The following is a 22827-nucleotide window of genomic DNA, read 5'->3' on the forward strand; positions in this document are numbered from 1 at the left end:
TGTGTGATACGTTGAGCGATACCTGTTACGACACAAGTCCGAAATTCCACGGGTGGAAAGTTGGTGCCTCGCTGCACAATCATGCTCGATTGTTAATACACCCTTCGATATCTCGGACCGCGGGCGAGGTGACGAAATAAACGCCGCCGCGAAAGTTCATCGGATGAGGATTCGCTCGCGAAACAAAAAAAAAGAAAAGAGAGGAATAAAAAAGGCCCAGAAGAATCCTATCCTCCGCAACGGTTACACCTAGAAACGGCAGTTCCCCGGCAGGCATTGAACCTTTCACCTATCACGGCAGCAATATCGCTTCCCGACCGATCCCTTCATGCTCCATGCTTTCTGTTACAGGCGATGGCTGCGGGAATAACATGTTCAGGTGCAACGATGGCAAATGTATACAGTCGATTCTGGTGTGCGATTACCGCGGAGACTGCGACGACAACAGCGATGAAATGCAGTCGTGTCGTAAGTATCGGTACATTCTTTCTTTACTTGTTCAGTCCTAAAAATAAATAGCGTTGGATTTGCCTTAACTCTCACCAATTACGAGACAATCTATCTTTTAGCGCGAAATAAGTAGCTACCCGAGCACAAATTATTATTGCCAATTGATTTTTGATAGGTATATTATTATTATTAATTTTTTCTTTAATTAACAAAGTTGCAATATTTAAATATCAAGAGAGTACTTGATAAATTATTATTTTGCTGACTGCATTTAATTTAGTAAAGGCTCATAGAGCTCGACATAGATTTTTCTTTATTTTCTCCTTGTTATTGTTTTATTGCATTTTTTTTTTCCGCGTGACAATACACTTTGCAGAATAATCAAAAATGAAACTGGAGCATGTCTACAGAACGTGAAACTTAAAATATGCTCCACTGTTCGCGGTGATGAATAATTAATGGCGAAGTGCTTCGTTAAGTAATAATAAAGGGGGATGCGTGTATAATCCGCGATCGCCTGCTGCCCCCATTACAGCTCGCGGTGAAAGAACTTTCGGAATGAATGCCATCGTCTTCATTCAGTACTCTTAGCCGGCGAGCATGAATTTAGAGCCGCAGAAACCTTGAGGAGCGTAAAAAGAAGGAAAAAAGAAAATTTATTTTGCGCATATTAACGCTTCAATCTCAACAATAACGTCTGTAATTTCAATATTCTTTCGGAAATTGAGTCTCGACCGAGCGATTCAAGTTGAGAAATATTTTGGAAATTAAAACTCTTGATGTTTAATCGAAAGTGTCGTGTATATTAAATTATTAATTTTTTTTTCTTTTTAATTAAATTATTTAAACGCGATTGAAATTTATTCCCACGCGTTTATGATCACAGCCTTGAAGCGGCCAATTTTTGATGCGCTCTTCCTGTTTACGAATGGAACGGATTGTCTCAAAGCTATGTATGGCTTGCGACAAATCTCGTGCCGGAAGTGCGCGACGAAAATCCGAGGCTTCCTCTCGGAAGTGCTTAGTCTCTTTGTCCGGCACTTTTTTTTTTTTCCACGCGACTGATTACGTGACCGCTTTTGCAATCGCTCCTTATCATCGGGATTTATATTACAGGAAGTTTAATGCAATGTTTCGCGTTATTTTTCCGTGCGGGCGAAGATAATTAATGTTTTTTTTTTTTTATTTTCGAGACCTGAAAGCGGAAGGAAGAAGACTCATTGTCAATAAATTAGTGTAGCGACGGAAATTTCAGTCGCTTAAAACGTCTCTTTGGGAACCTCTTTCAAGGCAATGAAAAAAATAACTGCGTGGAAAACAACGTGAAAAGCTATTACGACAGTTTTTAAGATACTTCCACGAAGCATAAATGTGCAATAAAAAGGAAATTATTTTTCTTTCAATTCTTGTACCATTAAAAAAAAAAAAGAAAAAAAGAACTAAGGTTCAATTTTTTCCATTACACGCTACTACATGAAATAACGTCGTTTCTCTCTAACGGTATGTTCGACAATCTTTTGAACACGCGCAAAATTTTTATACGGACAAAAGAAATTTATTCTCCGACTGTCAATTCACAGAACAATATCGGTTATAGCCTCGCGAGGTGTATTCAGATCCAAGATTCTCCACGAACGTTTCTGTCCCTTGCTCCTCCATGGGATCTACCATTAGCCTAGGCCGCTACCAGGTGACGGCCGTTTGTTATGCGGGTGACAATGCAAAACCGGAAGCAAGGCTGTGACCCTCTTTCGAGGACGGCGTGTAAAAAAAGTATCGCGTGCCATTCGATGAAACGAATCCACTGGCACAATTGTGCCTCGTTTCGCGTGGAAAATCGGCTCCAATTCCGCGCCTCGACAACTTTCACCGCGATATTCTAATCCCCCTTTGGATCACCCCTTCATTTAATGCGGGCGAGATCTTGCCTTCGAGCCACTTCACTTAAAGGTCTCGAAATTGGTTCAAACGCGAGCTTTACCGGAAGCGCCGGACAACAGAAACGAACGGGATTTACGCCGTCTCGCGTTTTACTTCCCGCGATGTAGTCTCGAAAGTGGTGGACCCGGTTGCACGGGATTGTTTAAGAAAGGCCAGCGTTAAAGCGATACCTCGACACGGCGTGATTACCGTGCCATCCGGTATTAAACGCCGGAGGGTGCTTCCCTCGATCGCCTGGCGAATCGACGACCGACCGATTGTACTCGCGCAATTATAGCGCTTGGCGCAATCTGCGCTCGCCGCGTCATTCGAGCGGCCCTTCGCACGTAACACGTTGCACGGGTATCTGTTTAGGGATTCTGCGTGTCCTCGAATTCTTATTGCATCGATCTCCGAAAGAATATTGCTATATATCTTTTTTTCTTTTTTTTCTTTTTTATTTCCTTATTTTTTTTTTTTTTTTTAATTTTTAGATATATATTTTTTTTTAAGGAGGTTTTTTCTTTTATAGTTTAAATCTCTTGTCTTCTTATCACGTCGGCAATAGAAGCTGTTGAAAGCAGCTTATAAATCCGAGAGCGTTTTGCATGCATTTGAATAATTTAAGAGTCGATTCTTTGACGGATTATCGCTGACGCGAACGTCGCTTTGTACGGTTTTAGCTTCTCGGTGATTATGTAGATTATCCTTTATCGTGCTTTGTACGGGAACTTGGACGAATCACCATTGATAATGCGAAAACGTGTCAGTATTTCCCTGACTAGATAATTTGAGATCGAGGAGACATTTCGAGAGGAGCGTTTTAAGATTTCATTGCCCAAGGAATTGTGTCCCTATCTCGATATAGACTTATCGATGTAAAGCTATTATTAACTAATTAATAATAGCATTGCTAATTTATTACATAATAGCCTTACTAATTTATTAATTTCTTTTCAAATTCGGTTTCAGCGCCGCCCGACTGCGAGATCGGCCAAATCACGTGCGGCCAATACAGTTTCAACAAGACTTACTGTATACCGCCGCATCAACGATGCGACATGACCGTCGATTGCGTCGACGGCACTGATGAAGACGGCTGCAGTGAGTACAAATTGCAATCCTTTGTCAACGTCCACCTTTTCCCGTTTACTTCTTATCGTATCGCACGCGGCGTCAACCGAAGAAAAACTCTGTACACGTCTCATGTAGAACGGACTTACGACGACGTTGTGTTGTGTCTCTTTCGACACAACACAACGTTACGTTTCTCGCTGGGTTACGCGGCCTCATCTACTTCTCGCTTGAATCTTCATTTTGTTAGAAATAATTTGTTATCTTTTTCTTCTTTGCTTAGCAGCTAATTTATCAGCCCGCGCCAACGTGAAAATAAATCTCCGGATTAAAGGCCGACAGATATATGCGGTGCGCAGCTCGTTGATCTTGAAAGCGAAACTTTAGCTCGTCAAAATTGGTTTAACTATTAATTTTATTTTGTAACTGAAACGCTCACGTTCTATTTTCTCTATCCTCGTGATCGACGAGGGGAAAAGAGCAGCTTTTGATTTAAGAGAACGGCCTCAGCGATATCAAGTGGTTTCATTGGAATAAAATATTAATTATCGCGGATACATTCTGATGAAGGATATTACTTGATAACATTATCGTCGTTGACAAGGCCGCGTGCATAAGAGCATGCCTAAATGGCAGCTGCGCGGCGATTAGGCGGATTCTTTACGCTAGGATTCACTGAATTATCGCACTGTCGTGATAACACATCGCAATGCACATTGTTATATCAGTAACATTACGATCATCGAAGCCGTAAAAATGAAGACCGAGACTTACAAATATCTTACTGACGTCGATAACAGTTTTTTTTTTTTTTTTTTTTTTTTTTCTCTCTCTTTCTCTCTTGCGATTTTGATTTTCCGAAACATATTTATATTATTTATAACGATCCCTTTCTTGAATAATATCCCATTAAAACTTTTTATTCTCACGATTAAAACAAATTGTTGAAGAGTTTCTAAAAGCTGGAAATTTTTATTAAATTTATTCGGTACCGTAATTGATTATAATTTTATTATCAAGACTTTTTGATATCTGTTAATTGAAAAGGAAACTTGAGATCTTTTAGAAGACTATTTTAGATAAAATTCGGTAATGTAATGTATCTTGTTAAAACGTACCGCGGTTAAAGCTCGATTGCCCGTTAAAACCGTACGATTCTTTATTTTATTTTCTCCTTCGCTATTCTCTTCTTTCCCTCCTTCAATATCGCGCGGACTAAGCGAGGAAAATCACGTTCCAGATTGCCATATCGAGCCTATTCTACGTGTTTATCAACGGCGCGAACGTGTCGCACTAGGTGATCGTTAAGATATGACCGTGCATTATGTGCAGCTAATACGGAATTATCACGCGAAACCATTTGGACCCCGAAAGCGTCATCACCTTTGAACACATGTTATACGAAAGCGGCGTGCATGCTTCCATTTGTCACGTCCCGCGGACACGAACACGCCGTAAAAATTTTTTCTGTCGATAAAAATATTTTAAAATACGTACAACGTCTTCATTCAACGCTTTGGATTCTACAGATTTTCTGATGCATGCTATAGGAGATAAATTCTACTTAAATAGCCCGAGAAATTATCTAAATTTATATCCTAGCGTCGAGTGTTTGCATTTATCGCGTAAAAAAAATAAAAATGAATTATATGTGGAAACGAGAGAGTGAAAGAAAATTCAATGTGTGTTGTAGCGTACAGGAAGTGCCAGCCGGACGACTTCAGATGCGTCGGCACCACACCGGAGCTTTGTATACCCAAAGAAAAGAAGTGCGACGGCTACCTGGACTGCCGGAACGGCAGGGACGAGGAGAGATGCGAAAATAATATGAAACCGGCCTGTCGATTGGATCAATTCAGGTGCAATACCACGCAACGCTGCGTTGAGCAGAGTGCGAGATGCAATCATTGGGACGACTGCGGCGACAACAGCGACGAGGAACACTGTAGTGAGTTCACGATTTTGCAACTGGGCCTTTTTTTTTTTTTTTTTTTTTTCCCCGGCTGTTTTTATTCTTCGCGGTTTATTCTTTCAGCTGTCATTGCTTTCGAACGGATAAAACGTTATATTTTCTTTCTCCTCTTAAATCTGCCTTATTTCAGCTGTTAATTTTATCAAACGTCTTCGAATAAAATATTATAAAAAATCGTAGCATAAGTAACAAGTGTTTTGTTGATGTCTAGGTTTTCCGCCTTGCACGAGTGATCAGTTCCGATGCGCCAATGCGCTCTGTATTCCTGTGGCATATCAATGCGACGGTTATAAGGACTGCCAGGATGGCTCTGACGAGAAATCCTGCACAATGACGGTCTGTCCAGGGAACAAGTTTATGTGTCCGAAAGGAACACCGGACGGAAAGCCATTATGCATTAATCGATCTCAGTTATGCGACGAGAAACCGGATTGCAATGATGGAGCTGACGAAGAAGCGGCGTGTTGTAAGTGTTATTTAATTATACATTTTATTGCAATATCAAGACCGAAAAAATTCGCAACAAACGCTCGTACGTGCGCTGCATCACTTTTTTTTTAAATATTTTTTTCTTTTTTTATGGATTATATAAAATATTTGTGAATTCACGTAACAACCACGGTCAGCAGTTATGTAAATTTAATTTGTAGCAACGACAGACCAACTAATATGTGTATTGTACGAAAATGAAAACGCACGTTCGAAACTCGGCTGCGCAATTAACTCTCGTCGTCGGAATATAAAATGTTTATTTGAAATATGGACTGTAGAGTTCATATTTCAAATTATATTATAGATGTAAAAATATTAAGATACAGAATAAAGATACGTTCATTCAGGTGAGGAAATTCTTCGATGGATTTAACGGAATAAAATTTCTTTACTTTATAGCGACAAGTATGTGCGGCTCACTTGGTTGCCAACATAAATGTCAAGCATCTCCGACCGGAGGTACTTGTAACTGCCCAGATGGAAGAATCCTTGCTAATGACTCGCGAACCTGCGTTGGTAAGTTATTTCGTTCGTACAAATTGAAACTTTTACTATCCAATATAGGAGTGAAGCAACGATTGAAGAATCCTGAGGTAGAAAAATACATTAAAGAAGCCCGTCGTCTTTGCATCGTCTTTCGCTCATCGGACTTTCTTTCTTTCTTTCCGCAGATCGAGACGAGTGTTCCGAATGGGGCTTTTGCGAACAGCTGTGCGAGAACACGGACGGCTGGTACACGTGTCACTGCGCGCCCGGCTATATTCTTCACGGGCACAACAAGTGTCGCGCCCAAAATATCTCGGTTTTGGAGCTCTTGCTCGCGCAGGACCGCGCGATATGGCGATTGAGCGCGACCGGCGAAGACCGGAGGATAATCGCGAACACCACCGGTGCGAGCGGGGTAGACTACTTGTACTCGCGAAATTTACTTTTCTGGAGCGACATGAAGACGCGAAAGGTTCACTCTGAATCCCTCAATCCTGAGCGTAGCGAGACGCCGGCCAAGGTGGACATCAGCATGGCGGGCTCTTGGGGACCTGTGTCTATCGCGATAGATTGGATCGGCGATAAACTGTACGTGGCGGACTCGATCGTGCAAAAGGTGGACGTGTTCGAATTAGACGGACGTTATCACGGAATCGTAGTCGGCTCGAATCTCACCAGCCCGACCGACATCGCGTTAGATCCCACGCGAGGCCTCATGTTTATTGCCGATAGCAAACAAGTTTTGCGCACTAATATGGACGGTACCAACGCGTTTCCTGTCGTCTCCGAAGCGGCTTACAAAGTCTCCGGCGTGGCCGCTGACATTATTGCCAAAAGAATCTACTGGTGCGACTCTCTGTTGGATTATATCGAAACGGCGGACTACAGAGGTCATAACAGAATAATGATTCTCAGAGGTTCTCAAGTGCCATCCGCAATCAGACTCACTCTATTCGAAAACAGAATATTTTGGACGGACGCCACCAAGCAGGCCGTAATGAGCGTCGACAAAACTCAGGGAGATTACTCTATTCAAAGTATATTCAAGGTATAATTTATTATTAATTTTATTATTATATTATTATTATTAATGGTCTAAATTAAATATTTTAGTTTTGTAAATATATTATTTAAGTATTTTTTTTTTAATTTCGAAAAAATTAACAAAAAGTTTAATATATTTATTAATTTTTTTTTTTTTAAGATACGCGATGCCAAAGCTATAAAAGTTTTGCATCCACTCGCGCAACCCAGCGTTTCTAATCCCTGCGGCAATAATAACGGTGGCTGCCAACACATGTGCATCGTCACGGCCTCAAGTGATCAGAACAATCGATTAGGCTATCGCTGCGCTTGCCACATTGGATGGCGATTAGCAAACGACATGAGAAACTGCAACTTGGTGCAAGAGTTCCTCATGTATTCGCAGCAGAGGTTTATCAAAGGTCGAGTTCTCAATCCCGTAGTGGAAGGCTTTAGCGATGCTATTCTACCAGTTGTGTCCAGGCGAGCCCGATTCGTTGGACTAGATTATGATGCACACGATCAGTACATTTATTACAGCGATGTTCTACAAGACGTTATATACAGGGTGCACCAGAATGCGACCGGACGTGAAATTGTTCTAGCTAGTCAAAACGAAGGTGTAGAAGGACTCGCGGTCGATTGGGCTGCGAAGAATTTGTATTACATCGATTCACGTAAAGGTTCGTTGATTAGCGAAATCTTACTGAGATTTTAAGCGTTTGAGCTTTTAAATCGTATTACTTTGTAATGTAAATTTTTTAACACAAATTTTTCTACTTTTTCAGGCACATTAAACGTGCTCAGCACGCGAAATGTTACGTACCGCCGAACGCTACTAAAAAATTTGAAGCGTCCTCGCGCGATTGTAATTCACCCAAATCAGGGTTATATATTTTTTTCGGAATGGGATCGTCCGGCCAATATTAGCAGGGCCCACGCTGATGGCTCTAACTTAGTCGTTTTCAGAAATTTAACTCTGGGCTGGCCGAATGGCCTGGCGATTGACTTTACCAAAGATCGGTTGTATTGGTGTGACGCCCTTTTAGATCACGTTCAGCACTCAAATCTGGACGGTACGGATGTACGAACGGTAAACTCCAGATTAATACGACATCCGTTTTCTATTGCTATTCATGAGGAATGGATGTATATTACCGACTGGCGTCTTGATGCTATTATTCGATTACACAAAGAAACCGGTGAACAAGAAGCTATTTTAGTACGAGAACCCGCGACCAACAGACTTTACGGCGTAAAAGTTTTTAGTCGTGATATCCAAAAAACGATGAACACGCATCCTTGCAGTATTAATAACGGTGGTTGCGAAAAACTTTGTTTTGCTATTCCGGATAATTCCTCACGCTCCGACTCTATCGTGTTTCCTGGCATGCAACCCGTGCCGAAGCTTACTCAAGTATGCGGATGTCCTTATGGCGAACGTCTTCAGAGTAATGGCAGAAGTTGTGCAGCAGATCCCGATGGAGAACCACCTTTACAGGCTTGTCCACATACTTGGGATTTTACTTGCGCAAATCAGAGGTGTGTAATGATTCCAGTTCAATTTTAATTAATAATTGCTCGATAATTGTAAAGTAAAATTTTTTTTTTTTTTAATATAATTTATAATATGTCGGTCATAATTTAATATTGCCGTTATTAACGCCAACAGATTATTTTACAGTTAATTAAATGTAAAATTCGATTTTTTTTTTTTTAATTTACACATTAATTTTAATTTTTAATTAATTTTTTTTTTTTTTTGATAGATGTGTCCCGAAATCTTGGGTGTGCGATGGTGAAAACGATTGCCTCGACAATAGTGACGAAATGCAAAACTGCACGAAACCGACATGTAGCGCAAATGAGTTTCAATGCAAGTCCGGTCGTTGCGTACCGATGACGTTCCACTGCGATTCCGAAAACGATTGTGGTGATTACAGCGACGAGATGGGTTGCCCGAATGTGACTTGCAGCGCTAATCAATTTGCCTGTGTTAATAATCGCTGCATCCCAGCAACTTGGAAATGTGATTCCGAAAACGACTGCGGCGACAGTTCCGACGAAGGTGAATTTTGTGCAGCGAAAACGTGTTCGTACTTTCAATTTACCTGTCCACGATCTGGCCACTGTATACCGCAGTCGTGGGTATGCGATGGAGATAGCGATTGTTTCGACCAACAAGATGAAATGGATTGTCCACCAGTTACCTGTCTTAGTACACAGTTTACATGCGCGGATCAAAAGATGTGTGTCCTAGCATCGTACAAGTGCGACGGCATTAGTGATTGCAATGATGGATCAGACGAAGTTGGCTGCCCATCGCTGGCACCAGATCAGTGTAATACCGACAAACAATTCCAGTGTGTTAGTTCAGCTATTTGTATACCGAGAAGCTGGTATTGCGACGGCACCGCAGATTGTCCCGACAAGTCCGATGAGCCGGACTCGTGTGGAAAAGTCGATTGCCAGACTGGATTTTTCAGGTTAGTCATATTTATTAATTAAAATTTTTTTTTTTAATATTAGAAAGTACGAACAATAAAAATATACATTTTATTCTTATTTGATTCGCTGATATTTAATTTTGTGTATGCGCCTCAGATGCCGGAACGAGAGATGCGTGTTTAAAGCATATATCTGTGATGGAAAAGACGATTGCGGAGATGGCTCTGACGAAGATACCGAACTGCACGCGTGTGGCCCTCCTACGTTCAAGTGCGAGTCTCAACAATGGAAATGTCCGAATGTAACGAATCGTTGCGTTAATATAACCAGCGTATGCGACGACAAGCTAGACTGCCCTAACGGTTCGGACGAAGGACCCGGTTGTGATTTCGCTGAATGCGGCGTTCAAGGCGGATTGTGTACCAACGGTTGCATTCAAACGCCACTCGGCGCGCAATGCACTTGCCCAGCTGGCGAGGAACTTAGTTACGACAACTTAACATGCCAAGACGTAAACGAGTGCGAGCCGCAAGGAAAGTGTTCGCAGATTTGCGTGAATACGAAAGGCAGCTATTATTGCAACTGCGTGGATGGTTACGCGTTAGATATCGATAAGCATATGTGCAAAGCGTTCAATCACAGCGCTGCGTTTTTGATTATTTCCAACAGGCATACTATTTTGGTGGCTGATCTGCAGGAACAAGCGCTAGAACGTGTTCCTATCAACGTAGAGAACGTCGTGGCGACTGCCAGCAATATGCATACAGGCACTATTTTCTGGTCCGACATGAAACTGAAGCGCATCTCGCGATTAGATCGCGGTAGTGATCCTCAAGATATTATTAGCACCGGATTAGATCTAGTGGAAGGACTGGCTTACGATTGGATCGGTCAGAACCTCTACTGGTTAGATTCAAAATTAAATACGATCGAAGTAGCTAAGGAAAATGGTTCTGGAAGAATGATTCTTGTAAAAGAGAATATTACGCAACCACGTGGAATGTGTTTGGATCCAAGTCCTGGTGCGAGGTGGCTATTCTGGACCGACTGGGGCGAAAATCCACGAATCGAAAGAATCGGAATGGACGGAACAAATCGATCGACTATCATCAGTACAAAGATCTATTGGCCCAACGGTCTAGCTCTCGATATAGCTAATCGCAGAATATATTTCGCGGACAGCAAGTTAGACTTTATCGACACGTGTCTCTATGACGGCAGCAAGAGACTTCAGGTTCTAGCTGGCTCGCACTATCTTCTACATCCGCATTCACTTACTCTCTTTGAGGATACTATGTACTGGACCGACAGGCAGCTCAATCGAGTACTTTCTGCACACAAGTTTAAAGGCATTGATCAGACCGTGATCTCACATTTAATCTCGCAGCCACTTTCCATACACGTACATCATGCAGTACTGCAACCAATTACACCGAATCCTTGTGCTAACTCAAGCTGTCAACATCTATGTCTTTTATCGCCCAGTAATCCGAAGGGATACAGTTGCAAATGCCAAGTGAGTAATTGTAAATTTGTTAAATGAAAAAACTGTCAGACATTTTAATCTATCAAATACTTTTTGTCTGTTTTTAGGTTGGATATAAATTACGATTTGAGGAAGAGTGCGTGGAAGAAGAAACACCGTATCTAATGGTTCTACGAGGTTCTCAAATTATTGACGTTTCTTTAACACCTAAAGACACAAAAACTGGATTCATCACGCCTATCGTAGGCGTGGAAGGCGGAAGATTTATTGAATACGATAGAAAAGATCGCATTATTTACTGGTTACAAGGTATAGTAATTTTTTTAATAGTATGCTGCTAGAAGAAATTATACGCGCGCTGCTTTTTTTTTTTTTTTTTTTTTTTTTTTAGAAAATCCTAATTCGCGCGCGTTATTACATTCGGTGATACTGTAGTTAATTATAATAATTTTGTACTTACTTTGTATCTGCCGGTTAGATTAGGGTAAGTTAGAATTTCCGTCCTTCCTTCCTTCCTTCCTTCCTTCCTTCCGTGGCAGTATTCTGGATTATCCTGATGCGTTGTAGCACTTCAAATTACTTGACACTGTTACACTGCGTTTTTTTTTATAATCACTATCACAAATCACGAACAATATCCCTCGAGAGACGAACGACCGAAAGAATGATGGTAGATTATCGCGACTGTTTTTTTTTTTTTTTTTTTACGATTACTAGTAAAATCAAAAAGCGCGACGAACATATTTTGTCGGTAGAATAAACGAAACTTGTACACCCACCGTCAGAAATGGCATTCGTGGTGCTACGACGGCGGCTAGCGTACGTGATCTTGGCGTGATGTGCGTCGAATCTCACACGAAGCGCGCGCGTAGATGTGTTGCGGAGCATCGGTTACCGAAGACTGAGAGGGAACTACATACACCTCCCCGCACTCGGCGGCCGAGAGAGGAGGAGGGGGGAAGTCACGTACGCCAGCCGCCGTCGCCGCTCGTTGCAGCAAATGCCATATCTGCTTTTCAATGTACCAAGCAGCGAATGAGACGAATCGCGCGATATATCGAACATTACGTTTAAGATGAAATGTTTTTCGCGCACTTTGTCTTTTTTAAGTTCTTCAAAAATCACTTGTTTAAAACGGGATGATAATCTCGGCTGCGACGAAAAAGACGGGCGAGGTGCAGATCTCGTACTCGTGATGGTGGCCGCAGGAATCTCCTGAATGCCGCTGAAGTAGATGGCGAGCGAAACGGGTCGAAAATGCCGAAGACGGTGCAATTCACGCCGGACGCTCCGTGCGCCGCGTCCACTACGTAATCTTGTCGTTCCGAAGCACTTTTTCGAGGCGCGCAACGAAGCTCAAAACGATGAGTGGAATGACATACGAGTACAGAAAATAATCGTTCGTTCCCGAGTCACTTATTCGTATGCGAGATTTTCTTATCCGCGATCGAAAATACGCCAAGTCGCGGAGCGATTAATGACACGTCCTCGCGCCCGAGCTTCCGCGACTAGATTGAAGTGACTGTTTAGAAATTTCGTAAGAAAGTGAGAGAGTCTATAAATAAAGCCAATCGTCAATTGAACATTTTCCTTCTCGCGAGATCTCTCTAGAAGAGAAATAAAAAGTAGATATTTATTATTTTTCCTATTTTCTTTTATAATTTTTTATTTACAATTTGATTATTTTTGTAGGCAAAGACAGCGACAATGAAAATGGTACGATTTATTCCATTCCCTACAACGGCGGTAACCGAACGGAGTTCCCAAATCCGAACAGCGATACCGGCATTGTCGGCTCACCATCTACTATGGCTTTGGACTGGCTTGGACGCAATATGTTTATTGGCAACAAGTTTGCATCTAATATAGAAGCTATTAAATTGGACGGTAAGATTCGCTACCGGACTATCGTTTTAGCAAACGATGGAAATCGTACGTCAGTATCTAAACCAAAGTCGATGTGCGTGGATCCTATTGACGGGCAAATATTTTGGGTGGACGACGGAGGTTTCGGAGTACCTCAGAAAATCGGACGTGTAAATATGGACGGCAGCAATCCGCTGGTCCTTGCAGAAAATCTAGAACGTCCCGAAGCAATTACTATCGACGTACCCAGCAAGACGTTATATTTCTCCTGCCAAAATCCAGCTTTTATCAAGGCCATGTCAACGGACGGTCTAAACGTCCGCACTATTCTCACGGCAGCTAATAACATGGCATTGCCTAAGGCGATTGCTGTTCACGAGTCCCGCCTGTATTACTTGGATCCGCTTTACGATAAGGTCGAACGTGTCGATTTGCCTAACGGCGATAATCCAACTACTATTATTGATAATGATTCCGAACTTCGTACACTGGCTATTTATAAAAAACGTGCGACCGGATCTCATCCTTGTCTACTGAATAATGGAAACTGCGAACAGCTTTGCTTACCTGCTTCTGGAGGTACACGCATCTGTGCCTGCGGGATGGAATATAAGAAAATTTCAGACACCGAATGCGAGCCTTACAAGACTTTCGCGGTAGTAACTCAGCTGGATGTTGCTCGAGGTTACAGTCTAAAGGATTCTAAAGACGCGATGATACCTATTACTGGAGTAGGTCATCATATCCTCCATGTAGATGTACATTACGCAGGCAATTGGATATACTGGGTGGAATTTAACCGAGGCATTTGGAACGGCATTTTCAGGTAATTACTTCTACTAATATTAAATAAATTAAATTTATAATTCTTTTTTACAGAGATATAATAATCAAGATGCTATTAATATATATATATATTATATTTTAGAATACGACCAAACGGTACGGAATTGCAGCAGGTAGTCAAGCAAGGAATTGGTTCGAATGGAATTCGTGGTCTAGCGGTTGATTGGATTGCAGGCAATTTATACTTCGCTAACGTCTTCCCGCACGACAACTACGTTGAAGTCTGTTGGTTAGATGGTTCTAATCGAAAAGTGCTCGTGAAAACGACGACGGACGCTCCTCGAGAGCTGGCCGTGAATCCTATCAAACGATACTTGTATTGGATCGATTATGGACAGTATCCTCGAATCGGCAAGGCTTTCCTTGACGGTAGCAATTGGTCTCCTATCGTGACATCCGGTATTAGCACACCGCGCGATTTAACAGTCGATCTAGCAACGCACGATGTTTACTGGGTGGATTCGAAATTGGACACGATTCAAAAAGTATCCTACACTGGTGGAAACCGCGAGATTATTCGTAGGAATTTACCGAATCCAATGGGTGTTGCTATTTTCGGCGGAGACGTCTACTGGGTAGATCGGAATTTGGCCACAGTTTTTAAAGCAAGCAAATTGAAGGGTAATACTAGTCTTCCTATTCCTGTCAGAACAAATTTACAAAAACTCCGAGACATCGCTATCTTCGATCCAAATAGCCAGCCACCAGATTTCACCAATCCTTGCGCTCAGGTAAAATAAATTATTAATAGATTAAAATAAAATAGATTAAGATAAGCGTAATTGTTTGTTTAAAAAAGTAAAACTATTTTTTTAACAATACTTAACACGTTTGAAAATATAATTTCTAAACGGAAATTGAAAGAGAAAGTTAATTAATGAAAATAAATCTTATTTTTTAAGGCAAACGGTGGGTGCTCTCAGCTGTGCTTCGCTTTCCCGAAGGATAATACTAAATCGTTCACTTGCGATTGTGCTGTCGGAAAACTTTCTTCTGATGGCCGCAACTGTGAAAATGTTGAAGAATATTTGGTGTTCGCCACGCGTACTGAGATTCGCGCTATTAACATAGATCCGCACAATACTAATGTGCCCTTCGCTCCTGTCGGAAATCTAACGAATGTAGTCGGAGTGGACTTTGATTATCAAGATAAAAAGCTGCTATTCACTCAGATTCGTCCCTGGGCGAAGATTGCGTGGACGCCATCGGATCGACCATCCTCCTCCGATTTGCATACGTTAATCAGTAAAGGAATTAATCCCGAAGGTATTTCATATGATTGGACTCAGAAAAAAGTATATTGGACAGATTCGTCTAATAATAGTATTTACGCAATGGATATTGACGGATCGAATTTGGTAATGATTGCACGCGTGGATCGTCCACGTGCCATCGTCGTCGATCCCTGTAATGGTTCGCTCTATTTCACGGATTGGGGTCGTTTCGGAACGTCTGGAAAAATTTTTAAGACTACTATGGCGGGATCGTTAAAACGCGCCATCATCGATAAAGATCTTTCTCAACCAAGTGGTCTAGCGATCGATTACGACGATTGGATGCTTTACTGGACCGATGCCGTGCGTGAGAAAATCGAGCGATCAGATCTCGAAGGGAACAACAGAGAAATTCTAGTTAGCGCTACTATTTATCCCTTCGCTATTACTGTATTTAAAGACCATATCTATTGGACGGATCTTCAACTTCGTGGAGTTTACCGAGCGGAAAAGCATACCGGAGCTGACAAATTCGAATTAGTAAAGCGATTAGAGGATTCTCCGCGAGATCTTCACGTTTTTTCCGCGGCTAGACAACAATGTACCGTTAATCCTTGCAATATTAATAACGGCGGCTGCGATCAATCCTGTCATCCGAGTCACAACGGCACTGCGGAATGCAAATGCGATGACATCAGCAGACTAGTGAACGAAAATAGAATGTGCGTACCAAAGAATGTCACATGTGATGGGAACAAGTTTGCTTGTAGAAACGGTAGATGTATCTCCAGAATGTGGGCGTGCGACGGTGACGATGATTGTAATGACGGCACTGACGAAGATACTAATTACTGCTGTAAGTGTGATAAAGTTAAAAGAAATAATTTTAAATAGATTATATTTAAATGATTAAATTAATAAAAAATCTATCAATTAAAAAAATTTTTTTTTATGTTTCAGCTTATCACTCGTGCAGCCCGAATGAATTCCGCTGCAAAAATGGTCGATGCATTTTCAAAACATGGGTGTGCGATCACGAAAACGATTGTCGGGACGGTAGCGACGAGGAGGGTTGCTTTTATCCACCATGCGCGCCAGGAGAATTTACTTGCGATAATAATCGATGCATTCCACAATCTCAAGTATGCAACGGAATTAATGACTGCAAGGACAATGTTACTTCCGACGAGACGCACGAGCGATGTCCACGCAACACTACATGCCCACTGAATCATCTCAAGTGCGAGAAGACGAATATTTGCGTGGAGCCTTACTGGCTATGCGACGGCGACAACGATTGCGGTGATAACAGCGATGAGAATCCAATTCATTGTGCTCAGAGAACATGTCCTCAAAATAGCTTCCGATGTCCTAATCATAGGTAGAATTTCACGTTTAATGAATAATTTTTGTAATTAAGTAATATCTTATATTTTTTAAATATGTTTTAAATTGCTTAGATGTATTCCGGCTACTTGGTATTGTGACGGAGACGACGATTGTCTGGATGGAAGCGATGAGCCTCCTGGTTATTGTCAATCTGAAGGTAGAACGTGTTTCGGCGATTTATTCACATGCGACAACGGTAACTGCATTCCTCGAATTTACATTTGCGACGGAGACAACGATTGTTTGGATAGCTCTGACGAAGATGAGCGTCATCAATGCAGTAAGTGTTTTAATAATTATTTTTACTCAGAATTTTGTACTACGATATTTGTAATATTTTTATCTTACCGCAATATAAAATTTTTTTACTATATTTTATTAATTTATTCTAATCAGATAACAGGAAGTGCGACGAGGAAACTGAGTTTACTTGTACCGCGAACAAAATGTGGAATCGCGCTATGTGCATTCCGAAAAAATGGCTATGCGATGGAGATCCTGATTGCGTTGACGGGGCCGATGAAAATGTAACTTTACACCACTGTCCAGCACCAACTCCTTGTGCCGATAATCAATTTACATGCAACAACGGACGGTGTCTGAACCGTAATTGGTTGTGCGACCACGATAATGATTGCGGCGATGGTAGTGACGAGGGCAAATTTTGTAACAATCAATACAAAAATTGCAATAGCCAAGAATTTACTTGCCAGAACTTTAAATGCATACGCAAACAGTTTCGTTGCGATGGCCAGGATGATTGTGGCGATCATTCGGACGAAGTAGGATGTCGTAAGTAATCAAATGATCGTATACTAAAATATGAATACGAGAAATATAACTAAACTTTCAAGAGAACATAATAAAATAATACATCTTGTTTTAACACGATATTGCAAATCGACAATAAATGTTAATTCTTTCAGCGTCCAAAGGAAAGAATACAACGTGCCCGAATCCGAAGGATTTCATGTGCACGAACGGCAATTGCATTGATTCACAGCTGGTGTGTAACAAGGAGCCAGATTGCGCCGATGAGAGTGACGAGCCGCTGCATTGCAACGTGGACGAATGCGCCCGTGTCGAATTGAATCAATGCGGACATAAGTGTGTAGATACCCCGACTAGCTACTATTGCGAGTGCAACCCTGGGTACAAGTTGCTGGCCGACGGTAAAGCCTGTGACGACATCGACGAGTGCATCGAAACACCTCAAGTATGCAGTCAACAGTGCGAGAATACGCCCGGTGGTTTCTATTGCAAGTGCAACGAGCGCTGGTACGACAGAGAGGCCGACGAGCATACGTGCAAGCGAAGAGATAAACTTGAACCATGGATCATATTCACGAACAAGTATTACGTTAGAAACATGTCGAGCGATGCGTCTAACTACAGCCTGATGCATCAAGATTTGATCAACGTTGTTGCGCTCGACGCGGATTACAACCAGCAGATGTTGTACTTTTGCGATGTCACTGCGAAAACAATTTATAGGTATACCGCATTTCTTTTCTCTTAATACCGAAACACGATCGAGAGTATCTATTTTTTTTATTTTTAAGAGTTTATTAAATTTTAATGTTTCTTTCTTTTCTTTTTTTTTTATTTAGAGCATCGGTAAACGGTGGCGAAAAAGAACCAATTATTCGTCACGACAGTCTTGGTCTCGAGGGTATTGCTGTCGATTGGGTTGGTCGAAAATTATATTGGCTGGATCGTCACGCGAAACATTTGGATGTCGCCGAACTTGATGGCACGAACAGAAAAACCTTATACAGCGGAATAGCGGATCCACGCGCAATCGCGGTTCATCCCGGTACTGGATATTTATACTTCACGTCGTGGCATCTTCAGGTAGATTTCATATTAGATTTCGCAAATAGTATATACGTAAAGTTATGAAATTTTAATCCACGATATTTAATTTAGGCGTACATCGGCAAAATGGGCATGGACGGTAGCAACTTTACTCGAATTTTGACATGGGAGGACGATATCGCTTGGCCGAACGCTCTGACGATCGATTACTTCACCGATCGAATCTTTTGGGCTGACGCTCACTTGGATTACATCGCCTTCGCTGATCTCGAAGGCCACAATCGGCAAATTGTTCTGTCCGGCGCCTCGGTACCGCACGTGTTCGCCATCACTGTATTCGACGATTTTATTTACTGGACCGATTGGAATCTAAAAGCGATTAGCAGAGCAGAAAAGTTCTCCGGCGCGCGGCTACAAATATTGCGCAATACCACCCATCGACCCTACGACATCCACGTTTATCACCCTCTGCGACAGCTGCCTTATAATAATCCCTGCGCGGAGAACAACGGTGGCTGCTCGCATCTCTGTCTTATCGCGCCGCCTGCTAGCTCGTATCTGCTTGAAGGATACGGTCAGCCTGGAGTGACTTCCTACAAATGCAAATGCCCGAATCAATTCATTCTCGACAAAGACGGTAAAACGTGCATCGCGAACTGCACCGCCGGTCAGCATCGTTGTGGCCCACCAGACGAGAAGTGCATTCCTTGGTATTGGAGGTAAGACTTGAATTTTTTTTTTTTTTTTTTTCAATATAATTAATTGACGGAAATATTACATAAAAAAATTATACACAGATGCGACGGAGAAAAAGATTGCAAGGATGGTTCTGACGAGTCGTCGAGTTGCCCGACGAGAATTTGTCGACCGAGCGTGTTCCAGTGCGCGAACGGAAATTGTACGCCGAGCGTGACGATTTGTGACGGAATTGACGACTGTGGTGACAAAAGTGACGAAGTTAAGTGTGCTCTCGAATGCGGGGAGCTCGAATTCAAGTGCAAGTCTAACGGCCGTTGCGTACACGACTCCTGGAAATGCGATGGGGATGCCGACTGTAAAGACGGCAGCGACGAAGATCCTGCCATCTGTCGTAAGTATTTTAACAATATTAAATAAAATATTAAGTGTTTCTTGTTGCTGTTGTAGCGTATATGTGTATCTTATATGGTACTATAGCACCAGCAAATTATTAATTCTTTTATCCCTTTGAGATTACAAGCTTTCAAACTTGTATTAATCACATTACGTCTTTCCTATTACAAATTTAACCTAACCTACAAATCTACTAAACAAACGTACTAACATTTCAGACAATCGTGCCTGCGATCCGAGCACCGAGTTTAGCTGCAAGAATGGCAAGTGTATTCCAAAATTATGGATGTGCGACTCGGACAATGATTGCGGCGACGATAGCGATGAGCCGGCGTACATGTGCCGGCAAAAGAACTGCACGACTGGATGGCAGCGGTGTCCGGGACACGCGAACTACCGATGCATTCCCAAATGGCTGTTCTGCGATGGCAAAGACGATTGTCGCGATGGCTCCGACGAACGTCCAGAGAATTGTCCCAAGTGCGATCCTAAAATGGACTTTAGATGCGCGAACAACCGGTGCGTGCCGAAACAGTGGCTGTGCGATTTCGCCGACGATTGCGGAGACGGCAGCGACGAGGCGGACGCGATGTGCAAAGACAAGTATCGCCAATGCTCCGAGTCAGAATTTAAATGCAACAATGGTAAGTGTATCGCGTCAAGGTGGAGATGCGACAGCGAGGACGACTGCGGTGATAACAGCGATGAGGATCAATGCCATCAATGGGTGTGCAAGGTACGTATAAGTGAATTAACGCCGAATAATTTATTATTTTTTCCTGCTGCGTTATGATCTTGTATTTTACATTATTCTTTGTTCAATTGCAGAGCGACAGTTTCCAATGCGCGAGCGGTCATTGCATCGCGTCGTATTTGCGTTGCGACGGAGCGCGAGATTGTCGCGACATGAGCGACGAAATTAATTGCCCGCCGAGATACCCTGGAGGAAGATACTGCCCGCAATCGCGATTCCAATGTAACAACAACCTTTGCGTTTCGTTGAACGACATTTGCGACGGCACCGATGATTGCGGTGACAATTCTGACGAAAGTCCTGTTATGTGCGGTAAGTTTATTGCTAATAATCTATTTTTTTTTTTTTTTTTTTTTTTTTTATTATATAATAAGAATGGAGAAATAAACTATTGTTATCTCTTCGCGTAGCAAACTTCCAGTGTGACACAAACAGACGATTCCAATGTGCCAATCACAAGTGCATCGCTAGGTATCAGCTGTGCGATGGAATGGACAATTGCGGCGACGGTTCCGACGAGAACAACATGACAATGTGCGTGAAGCACACTCGCCCATGCGACCCAATCACAGAATACACCTGCGCGAATAAGAAGTGCATTGACCATCTAAAACTTTGTGATCTCGCGGATGATTGCGGTGATCTATCGGACGAATTAGGATGTCGTGAGTTTTAATACCGTTTTCGTTGTCGTGTCGATTTCTACGATCGACGTTAGCTATGTCGTATTTTTCAGATCACAGCCACCATTGTACGGACCACGACCGCGGTGGTTGCGCACACGAGTGTCACAATCTCATCGACGGCGGCTATATCTGCACTTGTTATCCTGGCTACATAATCTCGCAGGACAACCGAAAGCATTGCGTGGACGTTGACGAATGTCAAACTGGTAATCACCAGTGCTCTCACATCTGCACCAACTTAAACGGCACGTATGCCTGTTCCTGTCGACAAGGTTTCCAATTATCGGACAGGCACAGCGGCGTGTGCCGTGCCGAAGACGATAACGTCGTCGTGCTTTTCGCCAACGGGCCGGAGCTACGAGCTTACGATTTACGCACCAGAGAAGAAATGGACGTGATAGACAACGAGAAGAGGGTACAAGCCGTCGATTTTGATCCCAGATCGGAATACGTTTTCTGGATTGATTCGTACGACAATACTATCAAACGGTCTTTCATGGTGAACGCCAAAGAAGGCGAAGCCAAAATTGGCCACGCTCAGGATCTCAATATGAAAAGTACGTATTATTTAATTTTATTATTAATTAATTAAATTACTAATAATATTAATTTTTATAGCCGACTCCAGGCCAACGAGTTTAGCAGTGGATTGGATCTCTAGCAATTTATATTGGAGCGAAATTGATCAATCGGGAACTACTCCTCGCGGTCAAATTATGATGTCTACATCGGACGGGAGATATCGCCGTAGCATAATTACAACGAATCTTGAACAACCAACAGCGGTGGTAGTAGATCCCGAGCGCGGAGAGATTGTATGGGCCGATTCGGGTAATCAACCAAAGATTGAGATAGCCTGGATGGACGGAGCTAGACGCAAATTACTCGTAATAGAACGAATCGCTAGTCCTTCGTCGCTTACCATCGATTACGCTATGGAGCACACGCTTTATTGGTCCGACAGTAAATTAGATACCATCGAAGCGATTAGTTTAACTGGTAACAACAGGAGAATTGTTCTAAAAGGCAAATCACTGAAAAATCCAATAGCATTGGATGTTTTTGAAAATAATCTTTACTGGACCACTAAGCAAACGGGTGAACTTATTCGACAAGATAAATTTGGCAGAGGAGTGCCACAGACTATCGTCAAGAATCTCCCTAGTCCCGGAGGCGTCAGAATTTATCATCAGCTGAGATACAATACTAGCCTAAGAAATCCATGCCATGACGATCAATGTACTCATCTGTGTGTGACAATTCCTGGTGGACATCGTTGTCTTTGTTCAGACAACGTTGGCCTTTTCCAACGTATAATGAAAGATGACGAGAGGCTTTGCGACGCTACCAACGAAAGACCGCTCCCAGCACCTAGGATATGTCGCTGTCAGAACGGTGGACGATGTCAAGAGTTGGACGACAAGCTGGCGTGTAACTGTCGAGAAGAGTTCCATGGCGAGTTTTGCGAAACGGCGGCAGTTGCAGCTCGTGCGGGCGGATCCACCGCTGCTATAGTTATTCCCATAGTCATTTGTCTACTGATTTTATTAAGTGTTGCCGCGATCTTCATGGTTCTGAAAAAACGACCTTTGTAAGCACGATAATTTCAAAATTTATTAACGCTGAAAAAGAATAATTTTTTTTTTTTTTTTTTTTTAATTAAATTTTATTTTTTATTTTATAGTGGCAAACCTGGTGGTCTCGGAAGCCTCACGGGGACTCAAAGTGTTTCGTTCCGTCAAGGTAGCAACGTAGAATTTGGTGCGGAAGCTCATGAGAGAATGGTACGTGCTTGCTTCAATTTTAATGTT

At 42.3% G+C, this 22827-nt stretch overlaps 1 protein-coding gene across 1 annotated transcript in view; it reads left to right on the forward strand.

Moving 5' to 3' along the window:
- The window catches only part of Mgl (low-density lipoprotein receptor-related protein megalin), a 40798-nt gene that overhangs the window by 15230 nt on the left and 2741 nt on the right, over positions 1-22827 (forward strand). The window contains exons 2-28 of the mRNA XM_070666193.1: positions 352-468; positions 3343-3474; positions 5138-5392; positions 5628-5882; positions 6308-6424; positions 6580-7442; positions 7599-8100; positions 8206-8959; positions 9187-9903; positions 10022-11381; positions 11459-11660; positions 13044-14043; positions 14146-14794; positions 14966-16133; positions 16238-16658; positions 16738-16946; positions 17063-17458; positions 17593-18160; positions 18277-18520; positions 18596-19203; positions 19282-19574; positions 19795-20312; positions 20405-20642; positions 20741-20995; positions 21067-21573; positions 21635-22607; positions 22701-22800. Of these exons, the coding sequence (XP_070522294.1) occupies positions 352-468; positions 3343-3474; positions 5138-5392; positions 5628-5882; positions 6308-6424; positions 6580-7442; positions 7599-8100; positions 8206-8959; positions 9187-9903; positions 10022-11381; positions 11459-11660; positions 13044-14043; positions 14146-14794; positions 14966-16133; positions 16238-16658; positions 16738-16946; positions 17063-17458; positions 17593-18160; positions 18277-18520; positions 18596-19203; positions 19282-19574; positions 19795-20312; positions 20405-20642; positions 20741-20995; positions 21067-21573; positions 21635-22607; positions 22701-22800 (13421 nt within the window). The remainder of the gene's footprint in view (positions 1-351; positions 469-3342; positions 3475-5137; positions 5393-5627; positions 5883-6307; positions 6425-6579; positions 7443-7598; positions 8101-8205; positions 8960-9186; positions 9904-10021; positions 11382-11458; positions 11661-13043; positions 14044-14145; positions 14795-14965; positions 16134-16237; positions 16659-16737; positions 16947-17062; positions 17459-17592; positions 18161-18276; positions 18521-18595; positions 19204-19281; positions 19575-19794; positions 20313-20404; positions 20643-20740; positions 20996-21066; positions 21574-21634; positions 22608-22700; positions 22801-22827) is intronic.

Source organism: Cardiocondyla obscurior, linkage group LG14, assembly GCF_019399895.1.
Source record: "Cardiocondyla obscurior isolate alpha-2009 linkage group LG14, Cobs3.1, whole genome shotgun sequence".
Lineage (NCBI taxonomy): Eukaryota > Metazoa > Arthropoda > Insecta > Hymenoptera > Formicidae > Cardiocondyla > Cardiocondyla obscurior.